General features: G+C 43.9%; 1 protein-coding gene across 2 annotated transcripts in view; it reads right to left on the bottom strand.

Moving 5' to 3' along the window:
• Window positions 1-3,318: 3,318 nt before the first annotated feature.
• The window catches only part of MTHFD1 (methylenetetrahydrofolate dehydrogenase, cyclohydrolase and formyltetrahydrofolate synthetase 1), a 60,960-nt gene continuing 50,974 nt past the window's right edge, over window positions 3,319-13,304 (bottom strand). For both annotated transcript variants that reach the window (XM_065941732.1, XM_065941731.1), the window contains 6 exons: window positions 12,683-12,783; window positions 11,640-11,817; window positions 9,227-9,334; window positions 8,466-8,618; window positions 4,959-5,052; window positions 3,319-3,586 (listed from right to left, as the gene is read on the bottom strand). In XM_065941732.1, coding sequence (XP_065797804.1) covers window positions 4,963-5,052; window positions 8,466-8,618; window positions 9,227-9,334; window positions 11,640-11,817; window positions 12,683-12,783 — 630 coding nt within the window. In that variant the 3' untranslated portion in view covers window positions 3,319-3,586; window positions 4,959-4,962. The remainder of the gene's footprint in view (window positions 3,587-4,958; window positions 5,053-8,465; window positions 8,619-9,226; window positions 9,335-11,639; window positions 11,818-12,682; window positions 12,784-13,304) is intronic.

Below are 13,304 nucleotides of genomic sequence, written 5' to 3'. Positions count from 1 at the left end.
GAACTATTAGCATACAAAAGTAAAGCTGAATCTAATCAGTCAAGAGCTTAGAGACAAAAGCTGTAAAACAGGAAAATCCATAAGCATCCAGTTTATAGTATTTATAATTAAGAATTCAATTTATCTTTGTTTATTCAGCAAATCTTTGTGAAGATGTCTCAGATGGGTTACTGACCCTGCTGTTAGTTTTAAACTTTAATCAAAAGAAATCCATGCCATTCATAACCAACTGAGGTGCTATTGTTGAGATACAAATTTTCTCAAATCTAGCAGATCTGGGAGTTTGCAGCAATTTCAAGCAAAAATAAGATGAGACTATCTAGATGAAGACAGGGTAGAATAGCTGTCTTATTAGGAAGTAATTGGAAATGGAATAAGCAACAGATAAACACAATAAAGGCCATCTTAATGACATAGATCTCATTCCATCTGCTTTTCTTTAAAAAAAAAAAAGACTACTGAAAGGTGGTTTGGGGTAAGAGGTGAATTGATTTTGTATTTGGAGGGCAGATTTCTTTAAGGTATATTACATATAACTCATCTCCAACCTCCAAGACACACATAGTATAGAATCATAAATAAAATACTGTAGTGTGGTTTTTCTTTAGGATGTAACTAGAACCCAAGGCTTAATCAGAGTTTCAAAAAATATATCCAGTACCTCATACATGAAAGAAATCTGTCATCCTTGAACTCATTTAAGTGACAGTTAGTAAGCTATTACCCATATCATTGTCTGCTATTCCATTAGTAGCTTTTTATTACATAATGAGAAACAGGCTCTAAATATATCTTCAATCTGATGAGAAATTACCCTACCTACAGCTTATCTTGTTAATATCACCAGATACAGTGTGCCAATAAAATCGCTTATTTATCTGATCTCTACAGATGATACCATTTCTTCCATTCTAGTCCCTATCCACCCACAGCCTGGGTCTGCAGTTACCAAAAATGGTTTTTAATTCCTTGCTAATAATTCTTACATGTTATGAGACCTCCTGGGAGTAAGCCCTCCACTTCCCTTCCATGGTACACCATTAAATGAACGTGGCTCCAGCTGTCTGCTGATTTGATCTGTTTCCGGGCACCACCAGGGTTGCCCCAGCCAACATAAACTTGACACTAATTCTGCTGCAATCTGCTTTACTTGACAGCACATAAACATTTTCTTCCTTGAATTGAGAGCATATATACATCTTCATTGCACAGCAAGCCTCTGAGGTGCAGATCCGAGGAGATGCAGTCTGTTTATCAGTAACATTACGAATATAGGGAGGGAAGCCTTTAACCACTCGGTCAGAGCAGGGACAGGGAGGCCGGTGATCTTGAAGGACGCCTAGGCCCAAAGGAAAGACACTAGTCCTTCTCTGGCCACACACACTACTCCAAAGCCACTAATGCTTGGCAGTACTGTTCTTTATTCCAAGCTCTTGAGCTTGGAATACCAGGTAAAAACTATTTATTTATTGTATTGAAAGTGAGTCACTCAGTCATGTGTGTCCAACTCTTTGTGACTCCATGGACTAGGCAGTCAATGGAATTCTCCAGCCCAGAATACTGGGGTGGGTAGCCATTCCCTTCTCCAGGGGATCTTCCCAAGCCAGGGATAGAACCCAGTTCTCCCACATTGCAGGAGGATTCTTTACCAGCTGAGCCACCAGGGAAGCCCATTTATGTATTAGGGCTTTGTTTATAATCTTTGTCTTCCCACCAGTTGTGTTCAGTACTTCTAGAAATATTAAAGATTAAGCCCACACGGCTGGGACTTCCCTGGAGGTCCAGTGGTTAGGACTCTCTGGCTTCCACTGCAGGGGGCATGAGTTTGATCCCTGGTCTGGGAACTAAGACCGCACAAGCTGTGTAGCGAAGCCAAAACATATATACGACAAACAAACCCACATGACTTTTGATGATATAAGAAAGCCTTAATTTTTTAAGATGGTCTTCAGGTTACCTAGACTAACAATACACTGCTTTACTCTCCTGTTTACAAACTGAATTCCCAGCAGGTCCCATTCCAGGTGAGGTTTTATAGGACATGAAAAAAAACAACAACAAACACTGGAAATAGTGAACTCTGTGCAGATGGCCCCAGTGATGCTTCCGAACAGGAACTGACAACATCACCGGGTGTGTACGATGTGCCAGGAAGCATACAAAGCATGATGGAGCTGGGGCTCTGTGCTTGGACCCCCTCTGCCATATGCCCACTGGTGTCATTTCTTTAGACTGTGAAACTGACAGTATTACAACACTGATATGAACAACTTAGGGGATTAAACGTAATAAAACCAAGGACACCAGGAAAAAACGCTGCTCTGCAATGCTAACTGCAGCACTGGCACCAGTGTGGGTGTGACATCTGGAAGGGCCCAATGCAGCAAGAGAAAGGGGAAAGGGAAGGAAAAATGCAGAGGAAGAACAGAGATGGATGATAAACAAAAAGAGAAGGGAAAACATTCGAGGGGAAAAAAACATCCTGTAGGGAGGGCTAGAGAGCTCAGGCACAGGGTAGAAGCTAAATAATCATTTGCTGAGCCAACAGAGCCAAAAGAGCCGTCCTACGCTTAATACTGTGTAACCATCCTTTCTGAGGACTTTTAAAAATGAATGGTGCTGGGGACTTCCCTGGTGGTCCAGTGGCTAAGACTCTCAGCTCCCAATGCAGGGGGCCCAGGTTTGATCCCTGGTCGGGGAACTAGATCCCACATGCTGCAACTAAGACCTGGCACAGCCAAATAAATAAATAAAATATTAAAAAAAAAAAAAAAAAAAAAAGGAATGGTGCTGAAGCTGTGACAGCAATGGGAATTCTAAGGAAGTTCAGGATAAAAACCTATATAAACAATATTTTCTCAGAGTAAAAAAAAAAACAACAGTATTTTGGGCTTCCCTGGTGGTCCAGTGGTTAAGACTCCAAGCTTCCAAAGCAGAGGGCATGGGTTCAATCCCTGTTGGGGAAGTTTCACATGCACGCAGTGTGGCAAAGAAAAAAAAAGTAGCTCCCAAAAAACTAGACTGACTTACTACTGACCAAGGCAATGAGGCCAAGAAAGCATTTTAAAAAAACCATATATATATATATATGTATATGACAAAAAGGCATGTTCTCCAAATTCCATTTCTCCCTCAGCCCTCCCAGGAGGTCTTATTACGTGTCCTCCCAGAAACACACAAGCACACACTCATCATTCCCCCGTGAAACACAACATATCATCAAGTACACACTAGGGCTTGCTTCTTCTGTTGTGGCAGAGGTCTCCCAGATCACACAGGAAAGCAGAGCTAAGGCAACACAGACTATTAATGCTACAATTTATATTTGAACGCAGAGACTGAAAAATTATTTACTTTTATTCTATGGATTTCAGTAAGGTAATTAGACGTGTACATGATTCAGGTTAATTTATACACAATGATGCGAATTAAGACTGAAGAAAGGCTTCTGGGGAAACTCCCACTACCGATTTCAGAAGACCTTTGGGGCAGGGACTGACTTCTCTTGATTTCCCCACACTTCCTGACAGGAGGCCTGAATAAACACCGGCCAAACTTTCAAAACAGCTTCTTGAAGATGGACAATCTAGAAAGACAGAGAGACAAGAAACAGAGTTTTCTCTAAGCACTGAAATATCTCCTCTTCCTGCCCACGCCACACCATCACCTACTACCGCTGCTGAGGTTGTGAATGTTTACCTCCTTCCTCACCATCAACACTTCTGTCCACAGACTTGAAAACAATGGACAGGATTTACACCATGGCTGTGCGAATACCGAGGATGTGTGAGTCCAGACCACGCATGTGCCATGATGACATTTCCAAAGTCACATATGCTCCTGAAGAACAGTGCTTCCCCAGCACCAAGGACAGGTGTCTCTGCTGTGCAAGCAGACGTGCTTCTGTGACAACAATCCGTACGGCTGCCTAGGTGACAGCCACGGTAGGCTTCCACCTGGACCCTGACTTTCTCAGACAACGTGAGAGCCTTTCTTTTGCATAATTACCCTTTGACACCCTTGTCTTAGCACTCTCTGGTCTTTCCTCCCTTCTATTCCATGTGGGACTTGTAACTCTGGGTCACTTGCAGTCCTCAAGACTCCATTACAGTCCAGATTAAGATTTGACCTTCTGGAAAGCATGTCTTCCTTTTCCCTGGTTTGGTCCTCATTTTGCTGGAGTAAACTGCTAAATCCCTTCCAGGGAAGAGATGTGGGAGCAGCAAACCTGTACATGTCTGAAAACATCTGGACAGTTTTGGTGGAGTGTAAATACAGGTGGAAAGTCATCTTTCCCTGTGAGTGTAGAGGGCTTTCCTCCACTATCTAAAAGCCTCTTACTACTGGGAAGACAGGGGTTCCGTCTAATTCTCAGTTCTTTCACAGGCCAGCCATTTTTTCTTCTCTGGAGAAGGGTTTTTAGGATTTTCATCTTTAATGTTTTTAAGATTTCACCTGGTATGTCCAGGGGTGGCTCACTCATTGTGAGGAGTACTCAGGGGCCCTTCACTTAAGATCCCAAGGACTGCTCCTGCTTCCTTCTCTCATCTACTTTCTAGGGCATTTACTCACTCCTGCCTGTCATCCATTCAGAGTATACAGACCTTCAGCTGCTCCTGCCCTCCAATGTGCCATCAGCTCCAAGCCCAGAGTCTCCTGGGGCTCCACAGAGGTCTAACCTTCACTAGAGTCCCTCCACGATTCATCAGATGGTGCCTCTCCCCTTGATGCTGCCAATTTGTGATGAACCCTGCTCTTCTTCCAAAAATGTATGGAAGTATAAATATTTCACTTACTGGGTACTGCCAATGCTCACTACTACCGCCTCTCCTCTCACTGATGTCTGGAAAGGAATCTTAAATTATGAAATCTGTGTTTTCATAGCTTTAGATGGAATCTGATAATTCATAAATATGCCTCATAAGGAAAAAGGAAAACTTCTGCCGGTAATGACTTACCTGTTTAGAACAGCCCATTCACCTGCTCAGTTTCAGGGTCCAAATCAATATCATAGAAACAGGGCCGGGTAGGGAGTCCAGGCATGGTGCTCATCTAGGAGATGTGAAATAGCATTAAAAACAAACTAAGCCAGGTCTTTTCCTTCATGTTCCTTTCAGTTATAAAGCCCAAGACACAATATTATTTTACAGTTGTCCATAAAGTGGCACTCTTCGTATTACAAATTAAAAACCAAGTCACTGATCCTGTTATGCTCTCAAGAGAAAACCCTCGAGTCCTCCAGCAGACCAATCACTGGCCTTCCCTCTGGGCTCCCACATAGACAGCTGCAACAGGAGACAGGGGGTGTTTGCACCTTGGTCCCACAGTGGCAGGTGCTGGGAGGCTAAGCCAGTTATTCATCCCCTTGATTCTCACACTGAAAGACCAAAAGGAGGTGCAGGGCTTGTCTGCTATCTAACTTTGTTTTAATGAATCTTGAGATGATACTCGTATTATTTTTGCTTCAGTAACAAAAGATTAGCAATCAGTATCCTTTAACTTGGGCCAAGATGTTGCTGGACACAATCTAGATGGTTTTACAATCACTGTTACTACTGGTTCAATCTGGCTTTCTAAAACTGAACTTGCAATGCTTATGGATTTTATTTATACTTGTTTCTTCTAAAGAGTTGGCTTTGACAAATACCTACTTAGATATAAATTTGTAAAGTCTTGTCAGTGAAAACTCAGTATATTTTAACCTGTAACAACATCCTTTATAGAGAATACATACATACAGGTTTCAAATCAGATCCAGACAGGAGGTGAGACTAAATGGAACTTCTACAACTTTACTATAAAAGTGTCATAGAAAAGGATGAGTCACCTTCCATAACACAAAATACATATACTTTAGAAAACCTGATTCTGACATCTGAGTGTCAGTCAACACTCCTGAGAACACACTATATGGAGCTCATGTTGGTCTTTAGTCTCAAATTTTGTAAGAGAAGCAATTGCTGAGTGTGGGGACGAGGAAGAAAAAGGAGCCTGAAGATGACATTATAAAGCTGAAGGACAAGTGCCCACTGATGTAGACACGCATGTGCAAACTGGCAAAAAATTCTGAAGATGTTCCCCCAAATAGTAATTAGCAGGACTGTCAGTACTTTTATTCTTTACCAAGTAGGACTTTTTTCCCCTTGGACACTTGGTCATATTGATAATCAGAAAACATTTTAAAATAGCATTTTTTATATATATATATATATATATATATATATAAGAACTTAGATTAAAAAAAAAAAAACCCTCCAAAAAGAAGCTACCACCCTGTGAATTAGTACATAAACTGCTCAAATCCTCTGAGCCTCATTCAGGCCCCAACAGCAATTAGGAAGCAGGAAGAACAGCGATCATTAAGCCATCTAGACTTTGTGTGGAGATGTGCTGGTCCAAGTGGGCTTCTAATGTGAGTTTGTTCTGGATGAGACTGTCTTGGAGCTGGGCAGGCTGTGTTTCTCTCCGAACAGCAGGCCTGACACTTTCAGTTTTGCTTTTGTTTCTACAGCCACCCCTCTGCACGCACACCTCAAAAGTGACAATACTGTTCTGCTTCTTCAGCTGCCAGCTGCTGACAACGTCTCCAGAATCAACGTGCGTTCTACAATGTCCAAGGTGCTGGATAAATGGTTCAGAGTCCTTACTAGAAGGGGATTTCAACAACCCCTGAGCACTGGTGAACGCTGTCACCAGAAGCCTCCTGCCTCTGGAGGGGCCGAGGGACACTGGCCTGCAGGCCCGTCTGACCACCACTGTGACAGGATGGGCCCGAGCGCTGCAAGGAGCAGGGCTCACACCTCTTGTTGTTGTTTAGTCGTTCAGTCGTGTCCGACTCTTTGTGACCCCATGGACTGTGGCCTCACAGGCTCCTTTGCCTATGGAATTTCCAGGCAAGAATATTGGAGTGGGCTGCCATTTCCTCCTCCAGGGGATCTTCCCAATCCAGTGACCCAACCAGTGTCTCCTGCTTGGCAGGCAAATTCTTTATCACTGAGACACCTGAACTTTCCTGAGGCCAAAACCAGCACAGCTGAAAGTGGATTTGGCTTTAACATTCTGTACTTCCGACTGTAATGCTGCCTCCTACCGCTTTATTACTAAACTGAAAGCTCCAAAGGGAGATGTATTGATTTCTTTTACTTGTGTACCAACTCAGTTCACCACTTCAATCCTGTTATTGCAGGTAAGAAAAAGCTGCAGATAAACTGGTTGGCCAGAAAGTTCATTTGGGTTTTTCTGTACATCTCGAATGAATGTTCTGGCCAACCAAATAGGCTACTGGGGGGGAAACCTGGGCAATGATCAATGCAGACTCTGGGACAGAGTCCAAACTAACTAACAGTCAGTCCAAATCATGCCCGTAAGCTTTCCTCTACTTCCCAATTAGCAATTTTCCTCCTAAAACATGTATGAAACCTGTAAGAAAAGGAAGGATTTGAAAATTAATTCATCTCAAAGCGTAAATAATCAGCCATAAAAAGGAATGCATTTGAATCAGTTCTAATGAGGTGGATGAACCTAGAACCCATTATACAGAGTGAAGTAAGTCAGAAAGAGAAAGATAAATACTGTATTCTAACACACATGTACAGAATCTAGAAAAATGGTACCGAAGAATTTATTTACAGGGCAGCAATGGAGAAACAGACATAGAGAACAGACTTACGGACATGGGGAGAGGGGAGGAGAGGGTGAGATGTAAGGAAAGAGTAACATGGAAACTCACATTACCATATGTAAAATAGATAGCCAATGGGAATTTGCTGTATGGCTCAGGAAACTCAAACAGGGGCTCTGTAACAACCGAGAGGGGTGGGATGGGGCAGGAGATGGGAGGGAGGTTCAAAAGGGAGGGGATATATGTATACCTATGGCTGATTCATGCTGAGGTTTGACAGAAAACAGAATTCTGTAAAGCAATTATCCTTCAATAAAAAAATTAATTAATTAGAAAAAGAAAAAAAAAGCATAAATAAACCACCTTATCTTTCTTATCTATAGGCGTCATTTACACTTTAAGGGGCAAATTCTTTACTCAAGCATGGTTAATTCCCTGAATTTCAGGCATAAGCTCCAGGCCTGTTGATAAAACCCAGGAAGTGCAGAGCCTCAAACAGGCTATTGGCAGGACTAAGTTAGTCTGTAAAAGGTGCCCAATAAGAGTCAGCCGTGATTATGTACAACAGTACTGTACACAGCCTATGAATTAGGCCCATACGGGATTCAGACAAGGTCACACTGCCACTGGGAAACAATTATTATTCAGTACAAGCAGTCATGGCATCATCCTTGAACTGAGACCAAGAAGGTCCACAGCAAGACAATTTATCGTAATGGGTCCGACTCCAGCTTTCTCCTTAGCAATGAACTCTGCTAATTAGGCATTTGTGTAATGTTTGCAGTAATCGATTCAAGAAGCACTGATGAACAAACGGTCCTCTCTGCTTGCAGCACTCACTCACCGTTCCCACCAGAGGGTACAGAAAGCCGGCCCCGACGCTGGCGCGGATGTCGCGAATGGGCAGGATGAAGCCAGTGGGCACGCCTTTTAGCTCCGGGTTGTGAGACAAGGACAAGTGTGTCTTGGCCATGCAGATGGGCAGATTCCCAAAGCCCTGGGAAAAGATGGGAACAGAAGTGGGAGAAGTAAAAGGCTGGCAATGCAACGAAGAACATTTGGGCACTGTGCTTCTGCAATTTATTTGAAATACCCAACTCCCTTTATGTCCATGTCTACGTCACCGCTCTCCTTCAGCTTAGTCATTATAAAATTAAAAAAAAAAAAAAATCCTTGTTGGGCAAAGGAGTGGAGCCCTCACAACTATATCCCACAAGTGAATATTTCATTTTCATTTATATAACTGATTAAAATGATAGTCTGGAGCAGACGTGAAGATAACGACTCAAGGCAAGCTCTCAGTGCTTTAGTAAGACATTTCATATTTCCTCATGAATTTTCCACACTCACATACCACCTCTGGGAAGATAAAGAACTTGGGACTGGGCTGATTCATATCAATGTATGACAAAACTCACTGAAAAAAAAAAAAAAAAAAGAACTTGGGACTGGACCACCTAATCCATGCTCAGTATTTAAGAGGGGAGACGGCTGCCACCCAGAGGAGGACAGCAGTGCCTTGGCGGGGCTGGGAGAACGCGGGCATTCTGCCTCCGAGAAGTTGGTGTATAAAGAGCTGAAAGAACACGCCAACCACACACCTACCTGCTTGGTGTAGACTTCCGCTTTGTGCTGGGCTTCGGGGAGCAATTCAATGTCATCAGCTCCATATATCTTCTGCGCAATAATCCTGATTTTGTCCTCAACTGGGAGCTAACAGAGAGAGAGGGGAGACCATGACTAGACACCGGTGAGAACATGAACCTTTACTTACAGTGGTATTCCAGGTCAGGGTCCCCAAAATGGCCACAGGTGTTCATACATATACAAGGATGGGCAAATAGTTTGAGGTTTATTGGATTAGAAACGTTTTTTTACTATAAGGTCCCAGATTTTATAAGCAGAAAATGTCCTATAGGTGCCAAGTTACTGTATGTGTGTGTGTGCATGTGTAAGATTTTACTAGGCACATCGTAAACAATACTGCTGACTACTCAAGAGTAACTATTTCTTCATAAATAAAAATAATGTTCTAATACTGACGATCAGTCTCCCATCAAAGCAGACTTGGGATACTGTTTATGAAGTAAGACAACTGATACCCATTCACAGAACCCCCAGTATGTACAGATGCTACCTTTAACACAAATGACTGTCAACTGCTATTACTTTGGAAATAGCTATAAAAACAAAATCATCCACATATTTAAACAACAATCTAATGACTTATATGATCAACATACAACAAGGATGGTGGGAAAGGATCTGTTTTTCATGGCCCTTGTGCAGCGGACAGAGGCCAGCGGTCCAAGCAGTAACCTCCAGGTCTAACAAGGAAGCCCAGGGCTGCTTCCTCCAGGGCAAAACCTTCAGAAGTGGCGTCTGGCCTCTGAAATACTCTTGCAGCCCAGCTCAAGGCACTAAAATTCAAGAGCAAACAGCACAAGGAGAAACTGCCCAAAGGAAATGGGAAAGACAGCTACTCTCACAGGTAACCTGGGTAAGCAAATCACTTAAATGAGGCAGTATGTGACTCCATGCCCCCTAGCAACTAAGGCTGACATTGGGCGAGTTTTGCTTTCTGAAAAGAATAATTACCTACAAAAACAAGTGTTTCCTTTTGAACTAAACTGTGATCATTTACGAGGGGGCTTTGCATAATGGACATGAATAAAGTGAAGCTATTCAATTGCAGCTTTACAAAGATCCAATAGAGATTACTTTCATATGCATCTTATAACTGGAGCTCTATAAATGCCAAGGCACATTCAGAACTTCTGAAGCAAAAGTACTTTCGTTGAGGAGTGATTTAAGACCAACAGACGCTGAATAAGACAAAATGCGACAGCTTCCCGTCTGTCAGATAAGATTTCCAAGTAGAAACGGGTTATGAAGTCCTCATTATCCCACTTCTTCCAGGCCGCCTCATCATCTCCAAGGACTGGGGTTCCTCACTCAGGCACTGTGGATGCGGGCTTAGAGAGGGTATCTATAGATGCTCTGTATTTGTGTGCAAATTTCTGTTTATGGCATTTCCCCAGAAGACGGTTGGTTGAACAGGTTTTCAAGCCAGTCTATAAAACTAAAGCTCAATAGGAAAATGTCCATGTCAATAGAATGTTAATTAACTGTAATTAAGATATAAGCAGATTAGAGCTTCAGAGGGGCAAAGAAAACAAGAGACTGTTAAAATTCATGACTAATAGGGTTTGCTTCCTTCTACCTTTTCATGGCTATTTTTGAAAGTCTATCATTATCTTCTAAAAACCAGGCCAAAAAGCGGCCTAGATAACACAAGCAGGACCGGCTGCAATGTCCATGCCATGTTCCTAACGAAGCTGGCAGTTGTTGCTGTGGGCAGACTGCTTAATGTCCAATCACCTTCTGATGTAAACGGACAGAGAACTGACAGCAAAGTACAACCCTATAATAAGAACAACCATTTTGTGAACTAACTTTATTGCACCCCAGAATAAGCAGTGCTTCTGCCTACGCCAGACGTATCATAATTTACTCAGTGACAGAAAGGACGCGGAAGCCTGCCAGGGTGCTCTGGTTTCGTGCCTGAGTGCTTCTCTGAACCCGAGGCAGCCCCGTACCAGGAAGTGTGTGCAGAACCACACTGCTTTCCCCGATGCTGGGAAGCAGTCAGACGACACTTCTGAGCTTGACCTAGCCCAGTGCCAGTTTGCAGTAACATGGCTGGTGCCCTGGTTTAAAGGCTGTGGTTCTCCAGGTAAGCCTTTCTCCTGCCAGAAAAGGGGCTGTACTGTGAGCCTTTTCAAAAGTTAGGACGTGAGCCAACCTCCTGGGGTGCTCTTGTCTGGATGCCCTCCTCGTTCAGAAGGCAGCAATGTACGTTGTTAAGAAAGCTGGAGTTGGCAGTCCAGGCTGTGGTCGTGTAACTCACCTCCATGAGGCTCAAACCCACAGGTTGAAGCTGCTAAACGTGGGCTCTAAACAGAAACCTCGTTGTGCTTTTTTGGTTTTCTTTTTTTGCATACAGCAGTTAACCCACCTTGAGGTCGTAGAGGAGCTGGAAGCTGCTGGGGGCCGCAGCTGCCCTCTGGACGGCCTCAGCCAGCGCCAGGGCACCCTTGCCCCCTTCTGCCCAGTGAGTGCACTTCACGGCATCAAAAGCGCCATGTTCTTTGGCGAGGCGGCTGACGAGGTCCAGCTCAGCCTCCGTATCTGTCCTGTAAAGGCAGAACTTCAGGTTAAAGCACTGAGGATGGGGGAGAGGACAGAATTTGTCATGTTTCTGCCATAATAATCCATGTGCATTACCCACTGATAAATGGACACTAACAGTAACACTGCTTGGGTTTGAACCCTGACGCCACGATTTACCAGCTGGATGACTTGCAATGTCTTGGTGTCCATGTGGGTAGAATGGGCATAACCACTGCATTTCACTGGGACGTCATAAGAGGCTTAGATGGCAGTACTTAGAACATTCCAGGCACGTCATAAGGAATCAATAAACACTAGCTTCTCAAAATTTTTGTTTCCTATTGTGCTGTGGCTAGACCATCAGAACAAGATCAAAACCGGCATCAGAGTAACTAAACAACCCATGCAAGTTCTCTTACAGGAACATTTCCAGGTCACTATGCTTAACACACTGTCAAGACACTATCCCACCAGACCTGGAGAAACAATGGAACTGTAGGCCTATGACCTTATCTTAGCACAAAAGGCCTTTAGAGGCTGGAAAGAACATTTAAGCTCTGGCCTGTGTGTTACCCACTTCACCTGGTGAGGATGGGCACCCACAGGAGCCAAATCTGACCCCACACCCGCAGCGGGGAGGGTGACAAGTCCCCTGTGACACACGCAGCTCCCGTCACACGGCAGGCGCTCGCCGACGGCTCCCAAAGCAAACGCCTGATAACTGACAGCAGCTGGGCTGCACATCCGCTCCAGGAGATGTCTGCTGGCCATTTCCCACAGTCTCCTTCTTTTTTTTTTTAATTTATTTTTTAATTGAAGGATAAGTGCTTTGCAGAATTTTGTTGTTTTCTGTCAAATCCTGCCTCAACTCTTACACCCCATACTTACTTGAAGGCGTTCACGGCCACTACCACTGGAACGCCAAACATCCTGGCATTTTCAATTTGTTTCTTCAAGTTACTGAAGCCTTTTTCAACCAGCTCCAGGTCCTGCAGAAACAACAGAGGAAGGTCTGGAAGCTTAGAGAGCAGAACTTAAAACAGCTGCAGGTTCTTCTTAAAAGAGAAACCGTCTCCTTGAGCCAGCAGCCACTTGCCGTCAGGACGAGCCGACAGCGTGCAGGGGCGGTGGTGTGTTCCCCGGGCCGTGCCGAGTGACCTGCGGCCCTGCAGCGAGCTGTGCTCATGGCCTGGCTGCCCTGGAAGCTGAGATCTGCCTGGGCATCTGCCTCACCACGCCATATCTTAAGAGCTTATTTGCTGTTTGAAGGGACTCAGATGCCCTTAAATAAACTATATTTACAACCCGTTTTATAATAGATTGTATGTACTTCTACAGCACAATGGTACAAACTGACTGTTCAGGATGGCACAGACCTGCCATCAGAAGACAGGGCCTAGCACAGAGTGCATAAAAAAGTCAAAGTGTCAGTCACTCAGTTGTGTCCGGCCTTTTGCAACCCCATGGACTACAGCCCCCCAGGCTCCTCTGTCCAAGGGATTTCTTAGGC

This window comes from Muntiacus reevesi, chromosome 7 (genome assembly GCF_963930625.1).
Source record: "Muntiacus reevesi chromosome 7, mMunRee1.1, whole genome shotgun sequence".
Lineage (NCBI taxonomy): Eukaryota > Metazoa > Chordata > Mammalia > Artiodactyla > Cervidae > Muntiacus > Muntiacus reevesi.
Note: the sequence above shows the minus strand (reverse complement) of the source record. Positions and strands in the feature narration are given on the sequence as shown.